The sequence below is a fragment of the Ranitomeya imitator genome, chromosome 3 (assembly GCF_032444005.1).
Source record: "Ranitomeya imitator isolate aRanImi1 chromosome 3, aRanImi1.pri, whole genome shotgun sequence".
NCBI lineage: Eukaryota > Metazoa > Chordata > Amphibia > Anura > Dendrobatidae > Ranitomeya > Ranitomeya imitator.
In genome coordinates, this window is record NC_091284.1 from 331,571,071 (window position 1) to 331,593,318 (window position 22,248).

At 45.5% G+C, this 22,248-nt stretch overlaps 1 protein-coding gene across 1 annotated transcript in view; it reads left to right on the forward strand.

The window, feature by feature from the left end:
- The window catches only part of TMEM222 (transmembrane protein 222), a 65,785-nt gene extending 44,274 nt beyond the window's left edge, over positions 1-21,511 (forward strand). Inside the window, exons 3-6 of the mRNA XM_069756729.1 lie at positions 19,973-20,004; positions 20,087-20,183; positions 20,330-20,457; positions 20,967-21,511. Of these exons, the coding sequence (XP_069612830.1) occupies positions 19,973-20,004; positions 20,087-20,183; positions 20,330-20,457; positions 20,967-21,054 (345 nt within the window). The 3' untranslated portion in view covers positions 21,055-21,511. The remainder of the gene's footprint in view (positions 1-19,972; positions 20,005-20,086; positions 20,184-20,329; positions 20,458-20,966) is intronic.
- Positions 21,512-22,248: the final 737 nt, after the last annotated feature.

Sequence of the window (22,248 nt, forward strand, 5' to 3'; positions counted from 1 at the left end):
ATTTGATGGACTTGGAGTATGCTAGGCGCTGTGGTTTTTTCTTGGAGCCCTTGCAGTATCCTATTCCATTGAGAGGAATTGATGCTACGCCTTTGGCCAAGAATAAGCCTCAGTACTGGACCCAATTGACCATGTGCATGGCTCCTGCACATCAGGAGGATATCCGCTTTCTGGTGTTGCATAATCTGCATGATGTGGTCGTTTTGGGGTTGCCATGGCTGCAGGTTCATAATCCAGTATTGGACTGGAAATCTGTCTGTGTCCAGCTGGGGTTGCTAGGGGGTACATGGTGATGTTCCATTTTTGTCTATTTCGTCTTCCACTCCTTCTGAAGTTCCAGAGTTTTTGTCGGATTATCGGGATGTATTTGATGAGCCCAAAGCCAGTGCCCTACCTCCTCATAGGGATTGCGATTGTGCAATTAATTTGATTCCTGGTAGTAAGTTTCCTAAGGGCCGATTGTTCAATTTATCTGTGCCAGAACACGCCGCTATGCGGAGTTATATAAAGGAATCCTTGGAGAAAGGCCATATTCGCCCGTCGTCATCACCGTTAGGAGCAGGGTTTTTTTTTGTGGCCAAGAAGGATGGTTCTTTGAGACCTTGTATTGATTACCGCCTTCTCAATAAAATTACAGTCAAATTTCAGTATCCTTTGCCGTTGCTGTCTGATTTGTTTGCTCTTATTAAGGGGGCTAGTTGGTTCACCAAGATAGATCTTCGAGGGGCGTATAATCTTGTGCGTATTAAACAATGCGATGAATGGAAAACAGCATTTAATACGCCCGAGGGCCATTTTGAGTACCTGCTTATGCCATTCGGGCTTTCCAATGCTCCATCAGTATTTCAGTCCTTTATGCATGACATCTTCCGAGAGTACCTGGATAAATTCCTGATTGGGTATTTGGATGATATTTTGGTCTTTTCGGATGATTGGGAGTCTCATGTGAAGCAGGTCAGAATGGTGTTCCAGGTCCTTCGTGCGATTTCCTTGTTTGTGATGGGGTCAAAGTGTCTCTTTGGAGTTCAGAAGGTTTCATTTTTGGGGTTCATTTTTTTCCCCTTCTACTATCGAGATGGACCCTGTTAAAGTCCAGGCCATTTACGATTGGACTCAGCCGATATCTGTGAAGAGCCTGCAAAAGTTCCTGGGCTTTGCTAATTTTTATCGGCGCTTCATCGCTATTTTTTCTAGTGTTGCTAAACCGTTGACTGATTTGACCAAGAAGGGTGCTGATGTGGTCAATTGGTCTTCTGCAGCTGTAGAGGCTTTTCAGGAGTTGAAGCGTCGTTTTTCTTCTGCCCCTGTGTTGTGCCAGCCAGATGTTTCGCTCCCGTTTCAGGTTGAGGTTGATGCTTCTGAGATTGGAGCTGGGGCTGTTTTGTCGCAAAGAAGTTCTGATGGCTCGGTGATGAAGCCATGTGCTTTCTTTTCTAGAAAGTTTTCGCCTGCTGAGCGCAATTATGATGTTGGTAATCGAGAGTTGTTGGCCATGAAGTGGGCATTCGAGGAGTGGCGTCATTGGCTTGAAGGAGCCAAGCATCGCGTGGTGGTCTTGACAGATCACAAGAATTTGACTTATCTTGAGACTGCCAAACGGTTGAATCTGAGACAGGCTCGATGGTCGTTATTTTTCTCCCGTTTTGATTTTGTGGTTTCGTACCTTCCGGGCTCTAAGAATGTGAAGGCTGATGCCCTGTCAAGGAGTTTTGTGCCTGACTCTCCGGGTGTTCCTGAGCCGGCAGGTATTCTCAAAGAGGGGGTAATTTTGTCTGCCATCTCCCCTGATTTGCGGCGGGTGCTGCAAAAATTTCAGGCTGATAGACCTGACCGTTGCCCAGCGGAGAAACTGTTTGTCCCTGATAGATGGACTAGTAGAGTTATTTCTGAGATTCATTGTTCAGTGTTGGCTGGGCATCCTGGAATCTTTGGTACCAGAGATTTGGTGGCTAGATCCTTTTGGTGGCCGTCTTTGTCACGGGATGTGCGTTCTTTTGTGCAGTCCTGTGGGACTTGTGCTTGGGCTAAGCCCTGCTGTTCTCGTGCCAGTGGGTTGCTTTTGCCCTTGCCGGTCCCGAAGAGGCCCTGGACGCATATTTCTATGGATTTTATTTCGGATCTCCCCGTCTCTCAAAAGATGTCGGTCATTTGGGTGGTTTGTGATCGCTTTTCTAAGATGGTCCATTTGGTACCTTTGTCTAAGTTGCCTTCCTCCTCTGATTTGGTGCCATTATTTTTCCAGCATGTGGTTCGTTTACATGGTATTCCGGAGAACATCGTTTCTGACAGAGGTTCCCAGTTTGTTTCGAGGTTTTGGCGATTTTTTTTTTTTTTTTGTGCTAGGATGGGCATTGATTTGTCTTTTTCCTCGGCTTTCCATCCTCAGACAAATGGCCAAACCGAACGAACTAATCAGACTTTGGAAACATATCTGAGATGCTTTGTTTCTGCTGATCAGGATGATTGGGTGTCCTTTTTGCCGTTGGCTGAGTTCGCCCTTAATAATCGGGCCAGCTCGGCTACTTTGGTTTCGCCATTTTTCTGCAATTCTGGTTTCCATCCGCGTTTCTTTTCAGGGCAGGTTGAGTCTTCGGACTGTCCTGGTGTAGATACTGTGGTGGATAGGTTGCAGCAGATTTGGACTCATGTGGTGGACAATTTGACATTGTCCCAGGAGAAGGCTCAACATTTCGCTAACCGCCGGCGCTGTGTGGGTCCCCGACTTCGTGTTGGGGATTTGGTTTGGATGTCGTCTCGTTATGTTCCTATGAAGGTTTCCTCTCCTAAGTTTAAGCCTCGTTTCATTGGTCCGTATAAGATTTCTGAGGTTATCAATCCTGTGTCATTTCGTTTGGCCCTTCCTGCTTCTTTTGCCATCCATAATGTGTTCCATAGGTCGTTATTGCGGAGATACGTGGCGCCTGTGGTCCCATCCGTTGATCCTCCTGCCCCGGTGTTGGTTGAGGGGGAGTTGGAGTATGTGGTGGAGAAGATTTTGGATTCTCGTATTTCGAGATGGAAACTCCAGTACCTGGTCAAGTGGAAGGGTTATGGTCAGGAAGATAATTCCTGGGTTTTTGCCTCTGATGTTCATGCTGCCGATCTGGTTCGTGCCTTTCATTTGGCTCATCCTGGTCGGCCTGGGGGCTCTGGTGAGGGTTCGGTGACCCCTCCTCAATGGGGGGGTACTGTTGTGAATTCTGTTGTCGGGCTCCCTCCTGTGGTCATGAATGGTACTTCGGCTGGTTCTATCCATGGAATTGCTCTGGTGGCTGTGGGTGTTTCTGAGTTTCCTTCCACTGGTGACGAGGTTAATTCGTTAGCTGACTGCTCTATTTAACTCCACTTAGATCTTGCTCCATGCCACCTGTCAATGTTCCAGTATTGGTCTTGTTCACTCCTGGATCGTTCTTGTGACCTGTCTTCCCAGCAGAAGCTAAGTGCCTGCTTGTTTTTCTCTGGTTGGCTATTTTTCTGTCCAGCTTGCTATTTTGTTTGTTGTCTTGCTTGCTGGAAGCTCTGGGACGCAGAGGGAGCGCCTCCGCACTGTGAGTCGGTGCGGATGGTCTTTTTGCGCCCTCTGCGTGGTCTTTTTGTAGGTTTTTGTGCTGACCGCAAAGCTACCTTTCCTATCCTCTGTCTGTTCAGTAAGTCGGGCCTCACTTTGCTAAATCTATTTCATCTCTGTGTTTGTATTTTCATCTTTACTCACAGTCATTATATGTGGGGGGCTGCCTTTTCCTTTGGGGAATTTCTCTGAGGCAAGGTAGGCTTTATTTTTCTATCTTCAGGGCTAGCTAGTTCCTTAGGCTGTGCCGAGTTGCATAGGGAGCGTTAGGAGCAATCCACGGCTATTTCTAGTGTGTGTGATAGGATTAGGGATTGCGGTCAGCAGTGTTCCCACGTCCCAGAGCTCGTCCTATATTATCAGTAACTATCAGGTCATTCCGTGTGCTCTTAACCATCAGGTCCATTATTGTCCTGACCACCAGGTCATAACAGACAGCACTACGAGAGAGGGGATCCGCCCTTCAGGGACAGGAAACCTACAGACATAAAAGGGCAGTACCTCTCTCCCGCATCCGTTGGTTTCCTGTCCCTGACAGGGAACCTCTTCAGGCAGGCCTTAAGAAGAAGATCGAAGAAAAAGAAGGTATCCCACTCCTGACAGACCGGTGCAGGTAGCGGGGGTCCCCTACCTCGGCCTGATCAGGATGCTGGAAGCACCACACCTCAGGGGAACTGAATGGTGTCGGTGACAGCAGGGGGAAGCAGCCTTAAGTAAAAAGGGCTGGCTTCCGATGTGGTCCATCGTCGCGAGTACCTGGTGAGTATGTGGGGTCTCTCCTCTGTGACTGCACCTGATAGGGGCCTCTCGGGTCTATCCGCTAGCTGATGGGGGCGTCCGCGTCGGTCCGGGCGGTGCTGGCGTCCTCGGTCGCGTTTCGGTTTGCCAGGCAGCGATTGCGACCGGAAGGTGCGTGTCCGGTGGATGCGACGCGGTCTGATGATGCGGCGGGGCATGCGCAGTAGCGTCGTTCCGGCCGATGGCGGCACTCCGGCATCCGAGCCGGGCTTGGGCCTAGGAAGGGGCTGGGTCTCGCTGGTCGGCGACGGGGGGCGGTCCTGAGGGAAGGCACGCCCCTTCAGTTTATGGTACCGGGCAGGCCACCTGGAGATCCTGCTGACCCCCATCTGGGGGTGGTACCGTGGGGGTATTTAAAGTATTGTATGAGGGCTGCAAGGTGCTCCGGACCCATTCTTAGGATGGAATCATCAGAGGGAGCACCGCAGCTGGACAAGCCACAGCAGCAGCAGCTTCAAGATTCGGAAGAGTCAGCGGCGTTCTAGTGGCAGTAGTCGCGCTGGTGGAGCTAAAGGGACTCAAAAGTCAAGATCAAGCAAGTCCTCAAGCCGTAAAGAATCACCGGCTAGGAAGGACCCCCCAACTACCGTACCACTCGCTGCAGGGCTGGGTAAGTGATCTACGTGGAAGTTCACTTACTGACTGTTATCCCTCCTTATCTGGTGGACCGCGTACCTCCTTGATGGTTAATATAGGCTACGGTTACCTGGTGGTCTGAGAACAGCCTGACGTGTCGACTCTGTAGGGGTATAAAAACTATTCAAAGGGAACTTGTCACCTGAATTTGGCAGGACCGGTTTTCGGTCATATGGGCGGAGTTTTCGGTTGTTTGATTCACCCTTTCCTTACCCGCTGGCTGCAAGCTGGCCACAATATTGGATTGAAGTTCATTCTATGTCCTCGGTAGTACACGCCTGCGCAAAGCAATCTTGCCTTGCGCAGGCGTATACTACGGAGGACAGATAATGAACTTCAGTCCAATATTGCGGCCAGCATGCAGCCAGCGGGTAAGGAAAGGGTGAATCAAACACCCGAATACTCCGCCCATATGACCGAAAACCGGTCCCGCCAAATTCAGGTGGCAAGTTCCCTTTGAATAGTTTTTATACCCCTACAGAGTCGACACGTCAGGCTGTTCTCAGACCACCAGGTAACCGTAGCCTATATTAACCATCAAGGAGGTACGCGGTCCGGTTCATTAATGGAGGTCGCGGATCGTATTTTTCAGATGGCCGAGAATCACCTACTTTCTCTTACGGCTCTTCACATAAAGGGAAAACTCAATACCGTGGGCGACTATCTAAGCTGCAACAAACTCAGACAGGGGGACTGGTCACTAAATCCGGCCATCTTCAATCAGATCGTGCAAATATGGGGATGTCCAGTGTGAGGCTGTGGCCTCTGATACAGCTAGGGGGTGCTGTTTGTTCTCCCCAGATTGTGCATGCAGACGGATGAAGTCCATAGGTGTGCATGAGAGTCACGGATCTCTGGTCCGGGTTTTCCAGGTGGCTGAATGCCACAGGTTTGTGTGTGATTAAAAACCCTGCATTAAGGGGTATGGAGGTGTCAGGTGTCTGGCCAGGTGAGCGAGGTGCACGTCAGTGTCAGTCTGGTGTGTGCTGGTCTGCAGAGTGCATGGAGGCCAGCAGAGCCAGCACCCAGGGCAGCTGAATAGCCTGGCACCCGCAGCGTACACAGAGATGCAAGTCGTCCATGGTACTGTTCTCGGATGTGGACAGTCCTGTCCCCTGAGGTGGATGTCCTGTACCCGAAGGAGTTGGATGTGGACAGTGTTGTGAATTCTGTTGTCGGGCTCCCTCATGTGGTCATGAATGGTTCTTCGGCTGGTTCTGTCCATGGACTTCCTCTGGTGGGTGTTTCTGAGTTTCCTTCCACATGTGACGAGGTTAATTCGTTAGCTGGCTGCTCTATTTAACTCCACTTAGATCTTTGCTCCATGCCACCTGTCAATGTTCCAGTATTGGTCTTGTTCTCTCCTGGATCGTTCTTGTGACCGGTCTTCCCAGCAGAAGCTAAGTTCCTGCTTGTATTTTCTTTGGTTTGCTATTTTTCCGTCCAGCTTGCTATTTTTATTGTTGTCTTGCTGGAAGCTCTGGGATGCAGAGGGAGCGCCTCCGCACCGTGAGTCGGTGCGGAGGGTCTTTTTGCGCCCTCTGCGTGGTCTTTTTGTAGGTTTTTGTGCTGACCGCAAAGCTTCCTTTCCTATCCTCAGTCTGTTCAGTAAGTAGGGCCTCACTTTGCTAAATCTATTTCATCTCTGTGTTTGTATTTTCATCTTTACTCAGTCATTATATGTGGGGGGCTGCCTTTTCCTTTGGGGAATTTCTCTGAGGCAAGGTAGGCTTTATTTTTCTATCTTCAGGGCTAGCTAGTTCCTTAGGCTGTGCCGAGTTGCATAGGGAGCGTTAGGCGCAATCCACGGCTATTTCTAGTGTGTTTGATAGGATTAGGGATTGCGGTCAGCAGAGTTCCCACGTCCCAGAGCTCGTCCTTTATTATCAGTAACTATCAGGTCATTCCGTGTGCTCTTAACCACCAGGTCCATTATTGTCCTGACCACCAGGTCATAACAGGACAGTCCTGTGTCCGAAGGTGGATGTCCTGTGCCCGTAGGAGTCGGATATGGACAGTCCTGTGCCCGGAGGTGGATGTCCTGTGCCCGAAAGAAGACTAGCATGTGCAACAATTGCAAACAGGTGGATATGGTGCCCGGCCACTATGCGGAGGATATCCTGAACTGTGTACAACTGTGTAGGAGTCCGTAAAGAGACTGTGATACAGCGATGCAGGACACCCACGAGAACTAGTCAGAGGAGGGCTGGCGTGTATAGTGTCTGCAACATATGAGGCTGTGTGTATGGAGACTTATAGAGACTGTGAGATGGCGTGCGGTCGCCCAGGGAAACTGGACAAGGGAAGTCTGGCCTGTTTAGGGACCGCAAATCTAAAGCCATGTGATATGTATTGCTTTGAACTGGTGTAAACTGGTCACTGATAATATCCACTGAAGTTATATGCATTTATGTGAATTGGACTTTAATGCTGTGAAGAAACACATTAAAAGAGACTTTTGTGTTTGAATTTGTGGGTCACTGCTTCTTCACTGCGTACGATGCTACTGCAGCTTTACACCAGAAATAGATTTTTTTGCCAATCGAGGAAACCGAAAACTAGACCAATTCTGTTCCTTAAATCCAAGGGACAACCTGTATGAGGTGGACGCTCTTCTAACCTCTTGGCACTTCAGTCTCGCTTATGCCTTTCCCCCCTCTAAACCTAATTCCTATAGTTCTGAGGAAAATATGGGAAGACAGGGCTCAGGTAATCCTGATATCCCCGTTCTGGCCCAGGAGGTCGTGGTTTCCTTGGCTGAGGAAGATGCCTATTACCCAACCATGGATTCTCCCAGAATTACCAGATCTCCTCTCCCAGGGCCCAATTTTCCATCCACAAGTAGCCAATTTACACCTAGCAGCGTGGAATTTGAGAGGCCATTACTAAGGCTGGTTTCACACTTGCGTTTCAAAACGCATGCGTTTAAAAAAAAAATGTTTTTTTGACGCATGCGTTTTTGCATGTGGTGAGAAAAACGCGGCGTTTTGACGCGTTTACATGCGTTTTTTTCATGCGTCTGAGAAATGTGTGACAGCTGCCAATCATCAAAATAAAGTAAAAAACCCACTATAAACAGAAATAGTTAGGGGTAGGGATCATAACCCTAACCCTAAAGGGATCCTAACCCTAACCCTAAAGGGATTAGGGGTAGGGTTAGGATCCCTTTAGGGGTAGGGTTAGGGTTAGGATCCCTGTAGGGTTAGGGGTAGGGTTAGGGATAGGGTTAGGATCCCGTTAGGGTTAGGGTTAGGATCCCTTTAGGGTTAGGGTTAGGATCCCGTTAGGGTTAGGATCCCGTTAGGGTTAGGATCCCTTTATCACCTTTATGGTGGGGGGTGGCATATCAGTGTGTTTGACTCCAATGTATTTTTTGACACAAAAAAAACGCATGAAAACGCATGCGTTTTTATGTGTCAAAAAAACGCCTCTCAAATACTACAAGTTGCATTTCTGAGAAAGAACGCATGCAGCAGAAAAAGCATGCGTTTCAAAACGCGACCAAACGCGTACAACAAAAAACGCATGCGTTTTCAATGTTAAATATAGGGAAAAAAACGCATGCATTTTTTTGTGCAAAAAACGCTGCAGACAAAAACGCAAGTGTGAAACCACCCTAAGGGGGAGGGGGTTTTCTCAAGATCTTGTAAATATACTTCTAAAGAGTAGGAAAACCTCTATGACAAACATTTATGTCAAGGATTGGAAGAAATTCGGGAGCACATATTGACCAGGAACCTTGTATTTAATCAAATTTTAGAATTCTTACTAAAGGGTCTAGAAATGGGCTTGGCCACAAGCACTCTGAGTTCAAGTTTCGGCCCTGGGGGCGCTATACAATTCTAACTTAGCCAGCAATCATTGGATATCCAGGTTCTTCAAGGCTGTTCCGTGGGACCTAAATCTTGTGCTCTCAGCTTTAACGCAAGCCCCATTTGAACCTATTGATACTGTTCCAATAAAAATCCTGTCGGTTAAAACAGCCCTGTTAGTTGCACTCACATCCGCGAGAAGGGTTAGTGATCTACAAGCATTATCTAGGCAACCTCCATACATGCAGTTTAGGGAAGATAGTTATGAAACCCGATCTTTATCTTCCAAAGGTTGCTTCAAAGTTTCATAGGTTACAAGAAGTGGTCCTACCTTCCCTTTGTTCTAATTCCACTAATGATAAGGAACATAGATTTCATTCTTTAGATGTAAGAAGATGTCTTCTTAAATATATTTCAGTTACAGAAACCTGGAAAAAAGATAACTCCTTATTTATAGCCTACCAGGGAGTTAGAAAGGATCTTAGAATATCTAAAAACACACTAGCCAGATGGATCAGTGAGGCGATCTCTCTCGCTTATACAGCAGGTGGCATGGAGATCCCAGAAGGTATAAAATCTCACTCCACTCGAGCCGTGGCAACATCCTGGGCGGAGAGATCAAAAGTGTTGATTGAAGACATTTGTAAGGCAGCCACATGGCCTTCTCCATCTACCTTTCTTAGACACTATAGGCTAGATCTGGGTGGCTCCTCCGACCTTACGTTTGGGAGAAGGGTGCTTGAGGCAGTTATCCCTCCCTAAATCTTTCTTGCTTCTCTGAAAGTCTCTCGTAGTGCTTTCATGGCGACTGAATAAATACGCAAGCTACTTACCGGGAGCAGTGTTTTTTCAGGAGCCCATGACAGCACCCTTAATTCCTTACCCTATTCTTTCTCGGATGGCTCAACAATTTCGTTTTTTTCTTTAAATCCTACTTTCACTCATATGGTGAATTGTACCATAGTTTATGCTGTTTCTGTGTTACTAACCAAGGGGGTCCTCTCATGCTCTGGAACCAACTGATGTCAGGGACAGGAAACCAACTGATGCGGGAGAGAGGTACTGCCCTTTTATGTCTGTAGGTTTCCTGTCCCTGAAGGGCGGATCCCCTCTCTCATAGTGCTGTCATGGGCTCCTGAAAAAACACCGCTGCCGATAGGTAGCTTACGTATTTCTTCCTGAAAATGATTGCAAACACAAATTCTTTGGTATTATCTTTTAATTTGTCTTAAATGAAAAAACACAAAAGAGAATGAAGCAAAAAGCAAAACATTGATCATTTCACACAAAACTCCAAAAATGGGCCAGACAAAAGTATTGGCACCCTCAGCCTAATACTTGGTTGCACAACCTTTAGCCAAAAATAACTGTAACCAACCGCTTCCGGTAACCATCAGTTAGTTTCTTACAATGCTCTGCTGGAATTTTAGACCATTTTTCTTTGGCAAACTGCTCCAGGTCCCTGATATTTGAAGGGTGCCTTCTCCAAACTGCCATTTTTAGATCTCTCCACAGGTGTTCTATGGGATTCAGGTCTGGACTAATTGCTGGCCACCTTAGAAGTCTCCAGTGCTTTCTCTCAAACCATTTTCTAGTGCTTTTTGAAGTGTGTTTTGGGTCATTGTCCTGCTGGAAGACCCATGACCTCTGAGGGAGACTCAGCTTTCTCACACTGGGCCCTACATTATGCTGCAAAATTTGTTGGTAGTCTTCAGACTTCATAATGCCATGCACACGGTCAAGCAGTGCAGTGCCAGAGGCAGCAAAGCAACCCCAAAACATCAAGGAACCTCCGCCATGTTTGACTGTAGGGACTGTGTTCTTTTCTTTGAATGCCTTTTTTTTCTCCTGTAAACTCTGTTGATGCCTTTAGCCAAAAAGCTCTACTTTTGTCTCATCTGACCAGAGAACATTGTTCCAAAACGTTTTAGGCTTTTTCAGGTAAGTTTTGGCAAACTCCAGCCTGGCTTTTTTATGTCTCGGGCTAAGAAGTGGGGTCTTCCTGGGTCTCCTACCACAGAGTCCCTTTTCATTCAGACGCCGACAGATAGTACGAGTTGACACTGTTGTACCCTCGGACTGCAGGGCCGCTTGAACTTGTTTGGATGTTAGTCGAGGTTCTTTATCCAACATCCGCACAATCTTGCGTTGAAATCTCTTGTCAATTTTTCTTTTCTGTCCACATCTAGGGAGGTTAGCCACAGTGCCATGGGTTTTAAACTTCTTGATGACACTGCGCACGGTGGACACAGGAACATTCAGGTCTTTGGAGATGGACTTGTAGCCGTGAGATTGCTCATGCTTCCTCACAATTTGGTTTCTCAAGTCCTCAGACAGTTCTTTGGTCTTCTTTCTTTTCTCCATGCTCAATGTGGTACACACAAGGACACAGGACAGAGGTTGAGTCAACTTTAATCAATGTCAACTGGCTGCAAGTGTGATTAGTTATTGCCAACACCTGTTAGATGCCACAGGTAAGTTACAGGTGCTGTTAATTACACAAATTAGAGAAGCATCACATGATTTTTCGAAGAGTGCCAATACTTTTGTCCACCCCCCTTTTTTATGGTTGTGGAATTATATCCAATTTGGCTTTAGGACAATTTTTTTGTGTTTTTTCATTTAAGACAAATTAAATGAAGATAATAATAACAAAGAATTTGTGTTTGCAATCATTTTCAGGAAGAAACTGAATATTATCTGACAGAAATGCAAGGGTGTCAATACTTTTGGCCACAACTGTGTATGTACCCCTGATCAGCCTCCGAATCCAGTACCCTTAATGTAACAGCGGGCGGTGAGTGTTCTACGTGAATGTCACCATTTTTAATAGGGCCATTTTCTTAATACTATGCCTGATTGAGACTAGCTTATAATAATGATAAAATACATAGGATATTCACCCTTATACGCTAATAACCCCTACTCAAACTGGGTGCATAAACCAGATTGAAAAAAAAAACTAATAAAATGAGATTTTATTGAATAACATTAAAAAGGGAAATCAAATGACAAAATATGCAAAACCACAGCACAGTAATTCTAGTGGGTACAAGGACACAATTACAACCTTAGATTACTACGAAAACCCCATAAACAATAGCCTACACATTAATTACAAGTATGAGTTGCAAACATGCATTATATATTAAAAGGCAAGAGCGAAATGGAGTGAAAAAAAATATGTAACAATAACAAGTCCATACCCCGTGGTTCCTGTTCCTCCAACGCACGTTTCACCTGATAATGGCTTTCTCAAGGAGTGTCAGCGAGTCCACGTCCTTCCTCTCGGACAGGAATATAAGGGGAAGACTATGCTTTCCAGGATATGAATAGGCTAGTCAGAGCCATTCGGTCGACAATGGGCCTGAAGGGTGAAAAAACATCTAAGACACTGGAGGATATAATGTTCGGATTGTTGTAAGAGAGGAAGAAGTGTACCTTTCCAGTTAATAGTACGTAAACAATGAGTGGAAGAAACCGGAAAGCTCTGGTACCTTGCCCTTGTCCTCAAAGAGGAGATACCCTTTTGAGGAAAAGGACTCTAACATCTGGGATAAAGTCCCTAAAATTAACGGAGCGTAGCCAAATCTTCAAACAGGTAGGCTCTGCCCTTTTGAAGATTCTGGGGTGCTTGGAGATCCACTGGACAAAAAACGGATTGGTTTCTTATGCACACCTGGGAGGCAGCTGTTGGGGCTCAGAAGATGGAAATAGCTGGAACATGTACTGAATGCTCCCTTATGATTTGGTTCCAACAAATCGAGGAGCAGCTTAAGGATAAAACCCCAAGGGTTAGAATCCTGGCCAATATGCCTCTGTTACACGGAGCGACAGCTTTTCTTGTGGACACTTTTGCAGACTCGGTGAGGCTAGCGGCGAAGTAAGCAGGCCTATCCAATGCGGCCAGACAGGCCTTTTTGGCTGAAGGGCTGTCCTTGGAATTTGCAGTAAAAAAAATAGACTTTGCTCCATTCCATGTGATGGCTGTTTTTTTTTGGTTAAAAAATAAGATGACATCTTGGAAAATGCCGGTGACAAAAAAAGGGCTTTCCTGTATTCCCTTCTGAGGCTAGGAAACCTTCCTTTCGGAGAGGAAAATTTAATATGTGTCGTCCTCCAGGAGAGAGAAGGCAGTAGGAGTTCAAGGGCAGAAAGTAATCTGGTTTACATCTTCTAAAAAGCCCTCACAATGATGCCTGGTCAGATGTAGAGAGAAGGCTCTCCCTCTTTCTCCCTTGCTGAGTGAACATCTCCCCCAGTCCCTTAGTCTTGAATATTGTGGAGGAAGGTTTGAAAATAGACTTCGTCCATCTGTCAGGTCAAACCTTCATAGAGACACCCTTCAGGAGGTCTCCAAAATTAGAACTTGCCCCGGAAGCTGAGATTTTGGGACTCCTGGACAAACAAGTCCCGTGTGAAGAAAAGAGAAGTGTGTGTGTGTGTGTGTGTGGGGGGGGGGGGGTTGATTTAAAAAAAACAAACAAAAAAAAACAAAACAAACTGATGACGGGTCGGGTCAGACATTACCAATACACAGCTCTTCCATTCGGGCTGTCAGTGGCTTAGAGAGTTTTCACCAAGGTAATATCAGAGGTCCCTTACCTGGGCGACATCCTTATAGTGTGAAGATCTGAACACCACTCTGCAGAACAGCTGAAAGATGTAACAATGGTCCTGGAGGACTTCGGTTGGATGGTAAATGCTTTTCAAGTCGAGACTAAAACTAGAAAAGATACATTACTGGTTTTGAACCAAAGCACCAAATCTGTCTCTTACAAGAGAACAAAGTAAACCAAGATAATGAACCTGCTGTCAGCAATAGATCATCCAAGGATGACCCTGAGGAGAGTAGTGTCCCTGCTAGAATCCCTGACATCTTGCGTTCTAGCAGTAAGATGGTCCCGGTTCCATCTGAGGCAGCTTCAGTGGGAAATTTTGTTGGCTCAGTCTTTAAGAAGACGTTTAGAAGTAAAGGAAAGGCAGGTCTTTCTTCATCAGTCAGAAATTCCCTCTCTTGGTGGACAGACAGGGAAAACTTGTCATTAGGGGTCCAGTGGGTAAGACCCATTAGGGGACATAAATGCAACTGACGCGAGCAACACTGGTTGGGGAACACACCTGAGGAATCACAGTTTTGCGGACCTGGTGTTCTCTAGTAAGAAGCTGGGGATGAAACCTTAAAGAGCTATGGGCTGTAGAAAGGAAGACCGTCTTCCCTTCCTCATGGGTCGCCATGTCCAGGTCATGTTTGACATCCGAGCGACCGTGACTTATATCAACCTTCAAGGGCGAACAAGGTCCCATATCCTAATGATGGCAACAGCCAATCTACTCCAACTAGCAGAACAGCATCTGTTGTCCCTTTCATGACTTCACATAAAAGGAGTAGAGCATACAAAGGCAGACTTCCTGAGCCGTGAAAGACTGAAACAGGGAGAATGGTCTTTAAATTCCCAGATCTTCCAGCAGATGGTTTAGGCATGGGAGTGGCTGGAGATAGATCTACACTGTGTGCAGAATTATTAGGCAAGTTGTATTTTAGAGGATTATTTTTATTAACAACTATTTATTAACAACTGTGTTCTCAATCAACCCAAAAGACTCATAAATATCAAAGCTTAATATTTTTGGAAGATGGAGTTTTTTTTAGATTTAGCCATCTTAGGAGGATATCTGTTTGTGCAGGTAACTATTACTGTGCAGAATTATTAGGCAACTTAATAAAAACCAAATATATTCCCGTCTCGTTTATTTTCACCAGGTAAACCAATATAACTGCACAAAATTTAGAAATAAACATGTCCTTACCTTGGCCATGTCCCTGAGTATTGCACACCTTGTGCTTTTTGTTATTTCAGTAACGTTGCAGCTCTGAAATATGGCAAAACTGGTGGCAAATGGCATCTTGGCAGCTTCACGCTTGATTTCCCTCATTTCATGGGAAGTTATTTTGCACTTTTTTTTTGCCCAACACGCTTCTTGCGTCCCTGTTGGCTATTGCCATGAAACGCTTGATTGTTCGTTGATCATGCTTCAAAAGTTTGGCCATTTTCAGACTGCTGCATCCCTCTGCAAGACATCTCACAATTTTGGACTTTTCAGAGCCAGTCAAATCTCTCTTCTGACCCATTTTGCCAAAGGAAAGGAAGTTGCCTAATAATTAAGCACACCTTATATAGGGTTTTGATGTCATTAGACAACACCCCTCCTCATTACAGAGATGCACATCACCTGATTTACTTAATTGGTAGTTGGCTCTCAAACCTGAATAGCTTGGAGTAGGACAACATGTATAAAAAGTATCATGTGATCAAAATACAAGTTGCCTAATCTGCACACAGTGTATTTTTAAAGTTTACTGAACAGAAAAGTGAGGAACTTCTTCTGTTCGTTAGACCCAAGGGAACAACCATTTACAGTAGATGCTCTTGAGATTCCCTGGAAATTCAGGATTGCCTATGCCTTCCCTCCAATAGCGATGATTCCAACAGTCATGATTCAGTCCGGGTTTTGAGTCCTATCTACCCTTTTCCTGGACTGATCATATCAAGGGTTATGTTGCAGTTCTCCAGAGGTGACAGGAGAATTTGCGGTTTGCTAAACCTGAGAAGTGTGCATTTTATGTCCAAGAGTTGTCCTTTCTTGGGGTCATTCTGTCTGATAAAGGGTTTTGCATGGACTCTGGAAAGGTACAGGCCATTGTTGATTTGGATGCAACCCAAAGACCTGAGAGGTCATCAGCGCTTTTTGGGGTTTGCTAACTAGTATCGGAGGTTTACTAAAGGGTTTTCTCAGGTGGTCAAGCCTCTCGCTGATCTCACTGGTAAGGGGGCTGATCTTAAAAACTGGTCAGTCTTGGCAGTTACAGCATTTTCTTCATTAAAAAAATGTTTTATGTCTGCTCCTGTGTTGGTCCAGCCTGATCCGTCTGAACCATTCCTTGTTGTTGTAGTCATCGGAGGTGAGAGTGGGGGCAGTGTTGTCTCAAGGACCTGCCACTTTGACTAACTTGAGACCTTGTGCATTTTTCGCCAAGAAATTTTCTCCTGAGAGAAATTACATCGGCAGTTGTTAGCCATAGAACAGGCTTTTGAAGAATGGAGGCATTTTTTGGAGGAGGCTGTTCACTGGATTACGTTGATAACGGACCACAAGAACCTGTCCTTCATTGAGTCGGCTAAACGCTTAAGTCCTAGGCAGGCGAAGTGGTCGTTTTTTTTCACGGTTCCGTTTTTCCATCACCTTTTGGCCTGGTTCCAAGAATGTCAAGGCCGATTACTTGTCTCGCAGTTTGGATCTGGCATCTCCCCCGAACCTCCTTCCTCCATTCTTCAGCACGGGATTGTCATTGCTGGGGTGTCCTCAGAGTTGGTGCGGGAGATTCGTGAGGTTCAGACTCTTGCTCCTCTGTTATTGCCTGAGAATAAGTTCTCTGGGAGTTTCATGACTTTGCTCCCAGTGGGCATCCAGGGGTCTCCGCAACCCAGAGAGCTGTGGCTAGACTGTTCTGGTGGTCCTCCATGTCTTCTGACATTGTCAGGTTTGTTTCCGCTTGTGATACTTATGCCCATGCTAAAAGCTCCCATAGCCGGCCAGCTGGAGAATTGGTGCCATTGCTAATTCCGGATAGACCTTGGACTCATTTGTCCATAATAATAATAATAATAATAATCTTTATTTTTATATAGCGCTAACAAATTCCGCAGCGCTTTTACAATTTGAACACATTACCATCACTGTCCCCGATTGGGCTCACAATCTAGAATTCCTATCAGTATGTCTTTGGAATGTGGGAGGAAACCGGAGCGCCCGGAGGAAACCCACGCAAACACGGAGAGAACATACAAACTCTTTGCAGATGTTGTCCTGGGTGGGATTAGAACCCAGGACCCCAGCGCTGCAAGGCTGTAGTGCTAACCACTGCGCCACCGTGCTGCCCACATGGATTTTATCACTGATTGCCCTCCTTCCAATGGCAAAACCGTGGTCTGGGTAGTGATTTAATAAATGGGCTCATTTTGTACCATCGGCAGGACTACTTAACGCTGAAAATTTATCCATGTTATTTATTGAGCATGATGTGCCTCTGAATTTGGTGTCTGATAGAGGGATACAATTTGTGTCCAAGTTCTGGAGGGCTTTCTGTAAGAGACTGGGTATTGTTTTGACCTTCTCCTCGGCCGACCATCCTGAAACCAACGGGCAGACTAAGAGAACCAACCAGTCACTTGAACAAATTTTGTGGTGTCTTGCCACGTCTCAGGAAGATGATAGGTGCTACTCACTGCTGATGGCTGAATTCACATTCCATAATCTGGTTAATCAGTCCACTGGTACGTCCCTGTTTTTCTTTTACTACGGTTTTCAAGGCTTGATTTGGGGTATTCAGGGGCTGATTTGGCGGTCCAACGGTTGGAGGAGGCATGGAGGGAGGCTCAGAGGAACATTGGGGTGGCTCAGGGCAAACAAAAACATTTTGCTGATAAGAGAGGATCTGTGGGACCTAAATTGCTGGTGGGGGGACAAGGTCTGGTTGTCTACCAAGAACATATGTCTGAGAGTTCCCTCTATGAAGCTGGGGCCTAAGTTTATTGGTCCTTACAAAGTCATTGAGGTTATCAACCCAGTTGCCTTCTTACACAGGGGCCAGTTTTTCACTCTCAAGTGAAGGGCTTCTATCTAGCAGCGTGAAATTTGACAGGGGATTACAGAGTCAGAAAGGTTTCTCACCAGGGTTAGTTTCCACCCTGTTAAAAAGTAGAAATCCAGAAATGTCAAGAATTTACGGCAGGACATGGAAGAAATTTCTGAAATTTTCAGGGCAGCCTCTAGGAGATAAGGGTCCAGTTGGATCCATTCTAGAGTTCCTGCAGTCAGGACTTTAGTAACTAACGCCCTCAAGGTACAGGTCTCAGCCTTAGGGTACCGTCACACAGTGGCATTTTGATCGCTACGACGGCACGATTTGTGACGTTCCAGTGATATATCCGTGACGTTCCAGCGATCTCGCTGTGTCTGACACGCTCCTGCGATCAGGGACCCCACTGAGAATCGTACATCGTAGCAGATCGTTTGAAACTTTCTTTCGTCGTCTAGTGTCCCGCTGTGGCGGCATGATTGCATGGTGTAACAAAGGTGTGCACGATATTGTATACGATGTGCGCATAGTAACCAACGGCTTCTACATCGCACATACGTCATGAAATTATCGCTCCAGCGTCGTACATTGCAAAGTGTGACAGCAGTCTACGACGCTGGAGCGATATTGTTACGATGCTGGAGCGTCACGGATCGTGCCGTCGTAGCGATCAAAATGCCACTCTGTGACGGTACCCTTAGGCACCTTTTTATATAGCTGTAATCTGGCAGCAAATAGATTGGTGACACAATTTATAAAATCCTGTGGTGGGTCCAGACCAGTTATAATCCTGAAAATTCCACCGCGGAATTTAAATCTGGTACTAGAGGCACTAACTAAACACCTGTTTTGAGCTCCTACAGGATTTATCTGCCAAATTCATCATGCTTACGACTATTATATTACTGGCTCTGACATCAGCCCGCAGGGTGAGCGATATACAGGCCATGTCCATATGCCCTCCCTTTACACAGGTACAGTATATGAAGATATGATTGTACTAATACCAGACCCGGCTCACCTTCTACAAAGTGGCCTTTTGTGATATCCCTAGGAATCCAGGAGAGGAAAGATTCCATAGGTTAGCTGTGAGGAGGTCGCTGTTGGAGTATATGTCCATGAGCAGTCAGTGGAGAAAGGACCATTCCCTGTTTGTAGCCTTTCAGGGTAGTAGAAAGGGGTACGGTGTATCCAAGGGAAGATTTGCAGATGGATCAGGGAGGCCATTAGTTTGTCTTAAACTACTTTCACACTAGCGTCGTTCGACGCACGTCACAATGCGTAGTTTTGGAGAAAAAATGCATCCTGCAAAGTTGCCTGCAGGATGCGTTTTTTTCTCCATAGACTTTCATTAGCGACGCATTGCGACGGATTGCCACACGTTGCATCCTTCGTGCGACGGATGCGACGTGTTTTTGCAGTCCGTCGGGACAAAAAAAGTTGCTTGCAACGTTTTTTTGTCCCGTCGGGTCCGCCCCCTCCTCCCCGGATCTTACTCCGCCCCCTCCTCCCTGGACCTTACAATGGGGTAGCGGATGCGTTGTAAAACTGCATCCGCTGCTCCCGTTGTGCTTTTACTTCACAGCATGCGTCGGTACGTTGGCCCGACGCACTGCGACGGGCCCGTACCGACGCTAGTGTGAAAGTAGCCTTACACTGCAAGTGGTGCTCCGATTCCTGAAGGCATCAAGTCTCACTCCACTAGAGCCGTGGCAACCTCCTGGACACAAAAAGCGGAGGTATTGCTACCTGGTCTTCACCATCTACATTCTTTAAGCACTACAGACTGAATATGTTTTCCTCTGCTGATTTAACCATTGGTAGAAGAATGCTGCAAGCGATAGTCCCTCCCTAAGGTGTTTCAGTTCTCCAGAAATCTCTCAGGTGTGCGGTCATGGGTGAAGGGAAAACCTGAAGATTACTTACCAGTAGCTGGTTTTTCTAAAACCCATGAAAGCACCCGTATATCCCCCTCCCCGCTTTAATCTCATGCGCGTGCACTATAGTTTGGGTGTCTTATACTGTGGTGTTGGCTATATGTGTAAATTAAAGGGAACTTGTCACCAGGTTTGGTCGATACGAGTTACGGCCCCTTTACCCTGGAGGTCCTCTAATGCTCTGTAACCCAACTGAAGTTGCCTTTTTATTTCAGTAGGTTTCCTGTCCTAGCTGGGCGGATCCCTCTGTCAGGTTTGCTGTCCTGGGTTCTGAAAAAAACGGCTATTGATAAGTGTCCTTGGTGTATTTAGATGGGAATCCTGAGCTGCTAGGTTCCCTTTAATCTTACACATGCTAGTCCCTCAGGTAAGTCTATTCAGTGGTTGTTAAGACTGCCCAGTTGTGTAAAGTATAGTTAAAACTCTGGGTCCTGGACAGGGAGGCAATTTAACGCACACATTAATCTACAACTTCCCCTGTATTTATGGCATGTTATACTACAAGGATTATGCTACTAAAGTTCTGTATGTATATACTAACAGCTATATATCCATATCTAAAACCGCCTTTCGTCTGCAGGAGGATTGCATGGCTTTTGGGAAGCCTGTTAAGTGAGTATCTTTCCTTCAACTTGGCAGCCAAGGCAGGTGATATCCTAGCAATTGTTGCATCTTCTGAATCCCTTCTCTTTAGATATTGGCAGCTGGATTCTAGTCTTGTATATGCCAGTGGGCCTAATCCGTGGGATACAGCCGTTAATGAAGCATCTGAGGAATACAAGCACCGCATGGTAAGTCGCATGTTGCCATTTTTCACTACACTGTTCAACTTTTATTATTTTTCTGCTGACAGTATTATGTAGTAATCATAGTGTATCATATATTCTTACCCTACCTGTACATGAATCTGTTCTTGTGTCTATTTCTGCATTTGTAGCACAACTTGTGCTGTGATAACTGTCATTCCCATGTGGCTATGGCGATGAACCTGATGAAATACAATAACACATCCTGGAATATGGTGAAACTCTGTCTTTACAGCCTGCTCTATGGCAGATATGTCAGGTAGGCGTGCACCTGTTGATTTTTCTGTGTGTGTGTGTGTATATATATATATATATATATATATATATATATATATATATATATATATATATATATATATATATATATATATATATATATACGCTTGGCACGCTCATTGATATCTAACGCTGCTGGTGATTATGCAATTAAATGTACGTTTACCTTGGCTGAAGTGGTTGAATTACATAGAAAGGAAGTGCTGCGTGTCGTAATGTGGGGGGACGGAGCCTCGTGTGATGTGTGGGGACGGAGCCTCGTGTGGTAATGTGGGGGGGACAGGATTATGTGTGGTGGGGGCGGAGCTACTGTGCAGGGGCGGGATTAGCGAGTAATCACGATGCTATATATATATATATATATATATATATATATATATATATATATATATATATATATATATATATATATATATATATATATATATATATATATATATATATATATATATATATATATCTACTCATATTTTCCAATTTGTCTACTTCTAGTATTGGAGGCTTTCTGAAGACTTGGGTGCCATTCTTTTTATTGGTAGGAGCAAGTCTCACAGTAATTCTTACCTTACACCTGCGGTGAACTTTTCTATGAGGACTTCCAAATCATAATCTACCATCCAGACCCTGTTCCCTGCCTGGAATGAAGCATTGTGAGATGGAACAGAAGACCGTGTCTTCCCTTTCTGAAATTTCTTTGCCTAAGCTCACTTTTCTTGAAGCATGCATGACTCTTATCTTGTTTTCTTGAACTAACTGGAAAATAGCAGGAACGTTTCTTAACCATTTTCACTATCACCGTGACAGGCAGGTGCTCTTACTAACTATCACATTGAATCTGGACTCTTATGTAAACTAGCCAATAAAGTAGTTGGTGTCGAGCTTGCCCATAAGCACAGTACTGTGTATACAGTATGATTGTAAATAAAATATGGAATATAATTCCATTCCACTTTTTTTATTTTTTTTTGCAGACACCCGCGGTTTACTTGTTTTGAGTGTTTTTTCCATATGTGAATAAAATAAATGTGTTTGATTTATCCAGTCTGCTATACTCTATCAATATTAAAATACATTGTACGTGATATTAGGACGGCGTGAGCTGAAGTTTAGTTTCAATAAAGTGATGATACCCTTGATATAAGCTGCTAATAGACAATAGTCATTAGTCAGTCTTGTAGAACAAGCACGGAACCGCTTATTTTTTGGGGGGGTTTGTTACTGGGAAGTTCTGATTGTAGCTTTTAATCAAGTGTCAGATGTTACTTTCTGTAATTCTGCAAGAAGAAAATCATTTATTTAAATGTAACTTTCAGTACATAATCATTAGGCAACAGCAGGGCTGTGTGTTGCTTTAAACAAGAAGGTATATGCAATATTACACTGCCTATATGTAGGTTCCTGCCATTCCAGCATTCGGCTCCTTTTTTCCATTCATCCATGACAGCACACCTGAGCGAGGGATCCGCCCGCCAAGGACAAGAAACCTACTGAAATAAAAGGGCGGCACCTCTCCCCAGTTGTTTTCCTGTCCTTGGTGGGAACCTTGTGCTAAAGTCCCGCAGTGAAGATAGAAGAAAAGATCTTACCCAGCCCTGTCCCGGCATTCAGAAAAGCAGGCTACATGCCTGTGGCGGCAGCCTTCAGGTTTCTGGAATCCCCGTCCATGGTGGGCTCTGGTGTGCTGCATGTCTCGGACAGCTGCGCTGCCCCCCCATTGCTGAAGTCATCCAAGGTGTGCAGGATGTGATGGCGTGCTTGGCTGATGTCACGGGCG